Source organism: Vombatus ursinus, unplaced genomic scaffold, assembly GCF_900497805.2.
Source record: "Vombatus ursinus unplaced genomic scaffold, bare-nosed wombat genome assembly UNPS02014291.1, whole genome shotgun sequence".
Taxonomy (NCBI): domain Eukaryota; kingdom Metazoa; phylum Chordata; class Mammalia; order Diprotodontia; family Vombatidae; genus Vombatus; species Vombatus ursinus.
In genome coordinates this window covers 453739-462823 of record NW_020954069.1, presented here as the reverse complement: position 1 = coordinate 462823, position 9085 = coordinate 453739, and the positions used below count along the sequence as shown (strand labels likewise).

General features: G+C 34.1%; 1 protein-coding gene across 1 annotated transcript; it reads left to right on the top strand.

Annotated features, from left to right (window-relative positions):
- Positions 1 to 3352: 3352 nt before the first annotated feature.
- On the top strand, positions 3353 to 4273 carry LOC114042189 (olfactory receptor 4P4-like). The gene has a single exon (XM_027860855.1). It carries the CDS (start codon positions 3353 to 3355, stop codon positions 4271 to 4273), a length of 921 nt encoding a protein of 306 aa, XP_027716656.1.
- The last annotated feature ends 4812 nt before the right edge of the window (positions 4274 to 9085 follow it).

Here is a 9085-nt window from a genome sequence, read left to right as displayed (position 1 = left end):
ATCATATACATATATATTCTACTCTACTCTAACCATGCCTAAAGCACTGAATAGGACAATGAGTCTTTTCTCTAGGCTTCATTAGAGTAGGAATAATTTGTTTCCAAAGTGTACAACCTCTCTGACTTGTCCAGTGCCAACCTAGGTCTCTCCTTGTCTAAATTATTTCCTTAATTTGACAAATATTTGTTAATCACCTAGATGTTCTTCAAGACTTGTTACAAGACATTGGACGTAAACAAATTTAAAAAGTAATCTCTGCCTTTAAAGTTGGATTTCACAAGTAAAAGTTGAGAGAGCCAGTACTAAAAACAATTTCATCTGAAAAACACTGGGCACATAGAGTAGCAAACAGTAAGTTCAACAAAAATCATTACTGGGATATGCCAGTCAAAAACACCCATTATATTATGTTTCCCAATCTTCTCTTTTATATAACAAAGAAATTCTAGACCAGGACAATCCATCTACCAATGCCACCTTGGCAAATATTAGTCTACTTATAATCTTGGAAAATGTGAGGTTAAAAAGAGTTAAATTTATTGTAATACACTGCATTTAGAGTCAGATGATTTGGTTTAAAATATTGGCCCCTCTATTAACTACCTTTGTGATTTTGGATAAGAAATTAATTCTTCATGTCTCAGTTTCCTAAAATGTAAAATTGCTTACTTTTACTATGTAGAATATAAGATGACATTCGTCGTTCAATGTATGATATTTGATTCTAAATTATTTCCCCTTGACCACACAGCCAGTATGTGTTGGAGACTGATGAACTTAGTCCTTCCTGACTCTTAGGCCTTCGGTGTATTAACTATGCAATACCACCTCTCAGTACAGTATTAAGCTATCTGATTGTATCATAGCAAGGGCTAGGGATGTGATAGTACTGTGATATTTGCCTTTTCAGACAACTGGAGTAGTGTGTCCCAGACTGTTGACCAAATTTTGGAGTGGGTACAAATAACCTGGAGGGCATCCAGAGAAGGTCAGTGAGAAGGATGCAGGGCCTCAGTAATATACCATCAAAGAACAGGTTAAATGAACTTAGAATATTTATCCAAGAGATCAGACTTGAGGGGGAAAGATTAATTGTCTTTGGATTTCTTTGTTTTCCACTTCACTCAAGGACAAAGCAAGGAGTAAGTGAAAGTTGTAAAGATGCAGATTTAAGCCAAATTTTAAAATCTTCATAATAATTAGTATTCTGTCTATGAACACTCTTGAAAACAGGTTGCCTCAGAAAATAATGTGTTCCCTCTCATTTGAGAATATTTAAGAAGTCTAGTTAACCCCATTCTCCTATGGAATATATCAGAGGGCAACTCTTTACAGTTACAATTTAACAAAAGTGGTTTCTGAGGAATTTTCTAGTTATATGCTTCTGATTCTGTGACCGATAAAGAATGGGATTCCTTCTCAGGATATTGATGTTGGCAAGATATAAGATTTGAACTGATAAGTTTAATACTAAGTAGGGTGGAAGAGTTTCATGGTGGAGGAGCTAAACTTTGAGCTTAACTGAACTGAGCTTTGAAGGAACAACACGAGCTGACTTTTATGTAAACCCCATAAGGTTTCTAATCATGTCCTCCAAATAATATCTCATTTTATGTACTGAACTGCCCTCTGAGGTAGGAACTGAAGATATGTTTATTTTAAAGGTGAACAAACCAATGTGGAGAAAGGATAAATGCACAGTTCATGTTTCATCAGCTAGTGAGCTCTAGAAAGAGGATTCCAGGCTAGGTGTCTCCTCATAAATACATTTTCCTCTAGTCTATGATATATTTTGGAAAGAAGGAAAAATTCTGTTGGTATGGCTTGAATTGAATTTTTTCTATATGGATTTTGCCTTTATATAAATCATATTAATATAGTAATATTTTCCTATCCCTCTCCCTTTCTCTATTTTTTCCCTTTTTATCTATTTTTTCCATTAACTAGTCATACATCATTCATAATCTGCCTTTGAACATTTATTTCATAGGTACCTTTCCTGTAATTAATACTATAACAACCTTCTGGATAAAATGTGACAAACTCAAGATGTAAAAATGAAAAATCACAGAACACATGGATAACTCATCTATCTAGTCATCAGAACCACTATGTCTAAATAGTCCTTTGCATTAAAAGGAATAAAATGGAGAAATTCAAGACTAGGTGAATTGAAGGGATGGGAATACATACAGAGCACAGAAGGGAAGAATAGCAAAAAGAGTGAAGAGGTATGAAATGAAGAAGAGAAAATAATAAATCCTTTCCTCCAAGCTGACCACTCTCAGTGCATCACATTGGCCAGACCTTCGTTCTCATGCTTCACCTCAAATTGCCTAAAAGGCTAATGATCACCTTTCCCACAAGGTTCCCCAGATTCTCAATAAACATTTTTGTTGTGAAATATGCACAACCCTCCCTCCTATGCTCTGTCCCCTTCATCTCCATCTCTGGCATTATCATGATTTTGAATGCAACAACCTTTGAGTGATCTAAGGGACATTTTTAAAAATAGGTTTGCAGGAAGGTTAACAGACGTTTCATTTTTTTCATGTATTTGTTATTTTGTACCTGGTTTGCCATATTATTTGAGGTTCCTTATTCTCTTTACTTTTTTTTCTAATATTTTTTGTCTTATTTTCTTCTTGAAAATCTTTAATATCATCATTGAATATTAAAATTGACTCTGCTAGGGAGTTTGTCATGGAAAATAGGCATTTTTAATATTTCCTGATCATTTATTTTGGTTTTCAATATTTTACTAGTTTTTGACATTATGTATTATATAGAAATTCAATACTTTCTCTTTACATACTTTATTCATTAAATGATTGCAACATTTGAGAATGCTGCCATTCCTAAAATAAAACTATATTAAGGATATCTTTCTTTTATTTGCTCCCTTGCCCACTCATTTTTCTGAATGATTTAATCAAGTCAATTTCAAGAGTATCTGGACCAAAGAAAAAGACTCTCTTCGTTAATATACATCCTCTTTTAATGAACTTTTAAGATACTGTCTCATCTTATAAGGGTATTTTCAATTCTGAAATGAAGATATAAATGGGTTGTAATTGTGGTAAGGAAAACTAAACATATTTTTTCATACTTTTCCATGAGCTGAATGAAATTATGACAATGTGGAATCTTCTGATTTAATGGCATATAACATAAGCAAGACTATTAAAACAGATGGATTTTCCATGATGATATGGATATTGCTTTTATGTGCATAAGGAAATCACAGAAAACAGAACTGCCAATTTCAAACTATAGATGGCTTTTTATAATCTGTATAATTTCAGATGAATTAAGACTTTCCTGAATAATCAACACGTATGCTAAATACATGGAAATTCGGAACAATGTCACTGAATTTGTTCTCTTGGGACTTTTGATGAACAAAGAGATGAAGATAATGAGTTGTATGCTGTTTATGCTCTGTTATTTTGCAATATTTCTAGGGAATTTCATCATCTTTATTACTATTACATGTAGTCACTTGATCCACCAACCCATGTACTATTTCCTATGCCACTTATCCCTCATGGATCTGGCCTATACATCTACCATAATCCCCAGACTAGTAAGAGACTTAGCTGCTAAGAGAAAAAACATCTCCTTCAATAGCTGTATGACTCAACTTTTTACTGGTCACTTTCTGGCTGGGGTGGAGATGCTTATCCTGGTGAACATGGCCTTTGATCGCTATGTTGCCATCTGTAAACCTCTGCATTACATGGTCATTGTCACCCGCCAGAAATGTAACATGCTGATCCTGCTTGCCTGGGGAATGGCTTTTTGGCATTCTGTTGCCCAAGTGCTCATGGTCATTAAGTTGCCATTCTGTGGTCCTAATCAGATAGATCACTACATATGTGATGTGAAGCCTCTCCTGAAACTGGTTTGTGCAGATACACATGTTTCAAGTATCTTAGTAATTGCTAATTCTGGGATGGTTGCTCTGGTTACCTTTCTGGTTTTATTGGCATCTTACATTGTCATATTATATAACCTTAGAAAACGTTCATCAGAGGTTTGCCGCAAAGCTCTCTCCACCTGTGGTTCCCATGTCATGGTGGTGGTTTTATTTTTTGTGCCCTGTATTGCCATCTATGTACCCCCTCCCAGCATCCACATCAGTGATAAGGAGATAACAATGTTTTATGCTGTAATCACACCCCTGCTGAACCCTCTCATCTACACACTGCGAAATACGGAGATGAAAAATGCAATGTGGAAGATGTGGAACCAAAAGAGGTCTTCATAATTAAGTTATACCTAATATTTTACGTTTGTAAATGTATACATATATACATATACATATGCATATGCAAGTATATGTGTGCATACATATATTCATCCATGAATGAAAGTGCACATTTATACATTTTTTTGCCTAATACACAAGTACCCAATTGACTTTTTTTGCCAACTCAGACATAAACTATATCTTTATATGCCGTTTAATTCCAGGTGGAAAGCAGGGATTCTGCTTAGTGAAATTTTCTTTATGTGAAGAAAACAATAAATGTGTATAATGATTAACAACTAAAAGAATGCAAGTCTGATAATCTTCTTTTGAATTGTTCTATCACCTACCTCATTCCCACACATATAAGGCATTTCCTTATCCTACTGAGAATGATGAACCCACAAATAGGCCTAGTCTAAGGTGAAATTCTGAAATCAGTAGTTTGTCTTTGATGTTCTCCCATGAACACTTATATTTCCTCTGATTGCTTCTACTACCTTATACAAACATACACACATATAGAACCTTTCTTGACCTGGTTTGCTCTCAGTTGCCTATTTGCTCATGAATTCCAAAGCAAATTCCCAGATGATTATCTTATTATTAAGAAATGGAGCTACACCAAATTTCAAGTGCAGATACATTCTAAAGTTAACGTATCAGGGGTTGTTAATTGCCCAATCTATTCATCTATTTGTATTTTTTTTTAAATGAGAGCCTTAGATTTTGCCACCCTCTACTCTTTTTGGCATGAATGTTCCTCTCAACAGAAGAGCAGACTGGAGGAACACCAAGATCTATGTTATTCTTTGAGAGTTGCTATGTACATCACCAACTCTACACTAGATTAGAAGCCCCTTGCCAATTCATCTATGGAGGTAACAGTGTTACTATGGATTTATCCAATTAGAATCTTGGAATTGAGCCACTTCAAACTAAGAAAACTACACCTCCTCCCTGATTTGTTATATTTCATTGGATCATAGATATAGGATTAGAACATAGCATAGAGACCATATAGTCATACCACTTTATTTTACAGATGTAAGATCTGTAGTCTTAGTTAAGTGAATTATCTTGAGTTGTGTGGCAAGTACATATATAAGGCATGATTTTAAAAATGTATATATTTATTTTGTTTCCTGTTTGTTTTGTTACCTGTAAAAAATTGAGATTCATTTAAAAAAATGTTCCAATTATTTTCCTCCCTACTCTCTACCACTTCTTGAGAAGACAAGCAATTATACATGTGAATTCATGCAAAACAGTTTTTCCATATTGGCCATGTTATGAAAGAAAACACATACACACACATTAGAAAAAAATTACAAAGTTTTAAAAGAAGATATGCTTCAATCTTTACTCATAATCCTCTCTCTGGAGCTGGATAGCATTTATTGTAATAGGTACAGTATAAGATTTTTACCAAAGTATTTGTTTCACAAATGACTGTACCGTACTGTCTTCCAAACAATGCTTATGCCTCTAACTTAGAGTAATAGAACCAACAGAACACATATTACTTATCTTTCTATAATCTGTACACTTGACCTCAAAAATAAAAGGTAAATAGATACAGGTGTGTATGTGTGCACACATACATATGTGCAAATATGCCCATATATGAGTGAATATGAAGTGTGAAGCTCTGCTTTGATTGAACGCAAGAATAGATTCCTCAAAATGCCTCTTTTATATTCACAGGTCTATTCAAATTATACTCAATTTATCCCCCACTTCTGCTTTCAGAAGCAGCTGCTTATGATTATGCTTATTTGAACAAGACTGAATTTTGTGTGGCATTTGTGGAGTAATATGATAGAGTGCAAAAGTGCTCCTTTATGTGACATTACCTATTACTAACTTTGAACCATAAGGTAAGAAGTCTTATGGGGCATTGTAATGTATTCACTGATAAATGTATTTTATGTGCAAAGTTAATTTAATGCAATTTATAATGTAGACAATAACCAGAAGAATCATGGAAGGATTTTAAAAGGAGGTGGCACAATCTGAGGCTTGAAATGATTTAGGGACTACAAAAGATAAAATTGAGGACAGAGAACGTTTCAGACAGGAGGATAGACTGTGCAAAGACACAAAAGTGGGAGACCTGAAAAGTATATGGAGAATAGCAAATAGGCCAATGGAACATGGAGTGAATGATGAGAAGTATTTGTGTGACCTGTGGGGAAAGTTCAGATGAAATGAGGCTGTGAAAAGCTGTATATCAGTTCTAAACATAGGAGTTTTTTATTGTCCTAGAGGCAATAGGGAAATCATAAAGTTTTCTGAGCAGTTGTATGGCATGGTCAGTCATATGAATTAAATATATCAGTTTGACAGCTTTGTATCAGATTGATTGATGAAGGGAAATTCTAATGCAAGAGGAACAAGTAAGAAATTGCCATAGTCCAATTGAAAGATGGGGAGAGGGGACTAATTACTGAAGGTCTCATGAGACTACAAAAGAAATGACGAGCACAAAAAGTGAGATATGGTGTGGAATTAGAATTGATATGACCTAAAAAACCCAAGAGAGTAAGATGGAAAGGGGACGAGTGGGGTACAGGAAGAAAGAAAATTCAATGACGACTCTATGAGTGCAAACCTGAATGATTGAAAGAATGCTGTTGTCTGTCCTACACAGAACTAGAGAAATTAAGAATTTTGATGCATTTGGAGAATGGGGGCATAATTAAACTTTTGAGATACTCCATATCGAATCCTAACGGTACAATTTTGAGGTGATGTCCAGTGAGTAGGATATAATGTAGGACTTGAGATGAGAGGGAAAAAATAAAGGCTAGATAGAAAGATTTGAAGGTATATAAATAGGGAGAATGGATCCATACACTCATGTGCTCAAGAATATTTATAGTAGCTCTTTTTGTGTTGGCAGATAATTGTAAACTGAGAGGATGTCCATCAATTAGAGAGTGTCTGAACAAGTTATGTTTTGATGGAATGCTATTATTTGCAAAAAAAGTGAAAGTGATGGTTTCAGAAGTAAAAGAATAAAACACAACCTGAAAAGACATAGAAACCAATGCAAAGTGAACTAAGCACAAGCAGTAGAATACCATACACAGTAACAGTAATAGGGTAAGGGTAATAACTATGAAAGACTTAGTAACTCGGATCAATCCAATGATCCACCGAAACTGTAAAGGACTCATAAATTTTTAACCAAGTGTAGATGAAGAACTGATGAACTTGGAGAGCAGATTAAAACATCTGTCCCATTTTTTATTTTTCTCATTTTTCATAATGTAGCTAATGTGAAATATGTATTCTATGACTGATTATGTATTATGGGGTAACATATTTGTTACCTTGTTAATGGATGAAAAAAAGATGGAGAGAGAGAAAATTGAAATAAACATAAAAATAAAGTATAAAAAAACACTTTTCTGTCCAGAAGATATTGCTTTGCTAGAGGAAGCGCTCGAGAATCATTTATTAATAGAAAGAACAGGGCAGAAAAGTGTACTGGACGTGGCTTATCTTTAAAGGATGACTTCTGCCTATCAAGATGAGAAAATAATAAAAAGAAAAAAAAAACTTCCTACAAACATAACACCGATGATCCAAAATAATCCATGATACTTCTTTTTATTAAAGTAGATAGATTTTTACCTTTACTTGAAGTTTCTATACAACAAAAGCATCAAAATATAACTTTCCTGTCTGCTCTGCCTTCATTGAACCCTCACAGGCACAACAGAAAAAAAAAGTTAAGCAAAGTTAGCTAATAAAGTAACTGTAAACAATATTAATACATAATCATCTCCTCCACCTCTCTAATTAGAGAATAGTAGTGTAATTTATATGTGAATATTTGTCTAGCTTAACTTTTTTTCTTCTACATCAATTAATATAAATGATCTTAAATATCTAGGAATTATTCCTTCTTTCTCACAGAACAATACTATTTCATTATATTTATATCACATAATTTGCTTCTGATGAGGATAACTGAACAAAACACTTCACATTAAAAAAAAAATGTTGCTTATATACCATCTAACTGGCCATGCTCCTTTTAGAGAGCAGGAGACAGAGTACTAGAGACTGGAATTGGATTGCCCATACTAAATTTACTATTTTATGTGGAAATAGTGATGAGATAAAATGTTAGTGTTGTCAAGGAATTTTTCCTGTTGGGAATCTTGGACTTACCCAGTCTCCAGGAATTTTTATTTGATGTTTTTTTAATCATCTGCATAAATATTCTCCTAGGAAGTGACCACATAATTATAATTACAAATATTGATCCAGCGCTCCAAAATACTACATATTATTTTCTTGACAACTTTGGCTTCTCAGAAACCTACTACACACAAGTAACTCTTTCTAGAATTTTGGCAGACCTTTGGAATCAAAAGAGAAATATTTCTTTTCTTGTCTGTGCTGCTCAACATTGCTTATTTCTTATTCTAGTGGTCACTGAAAGTATACATGTGGCTGTAATGGCGTATGACCACTAAGCCTCTCTATTTTTCTCTCATCATGAATCACAAGTTATGTGTTCAGTTGGTGGTTGGTTCCTGGATTACAGAGATATCAATCCTGATAGCATAGATATAACAAATTTATCCTTACCTTTCTGTAGTTCTAATATACTCAATCATATTTTCTGTGAAATGCTACCATTACTGAAATTAGCCTGTGTGGACACATCTTGGATTGGAGTTTCTTCATATGCAGATATTTTCTTGTTTGAATTTATTCCCCTTCTGTTCATACTCTATTCCTATATTAGAATCCTCCCCACCATTCTGAAACTTCAATCTCTTATGGGAAGATCAAAAGCCTTCTCTACTT

What these genes read in the sequence shown, in the direction of transcription:
- LOC114042189 (XM_027860855.1), top strand. Translation starts at nt 3,353, where the DNA reads ATGGAAATTCGGAACAATGTCACTGAATTTGTTCTCTTGGGACTTTTG.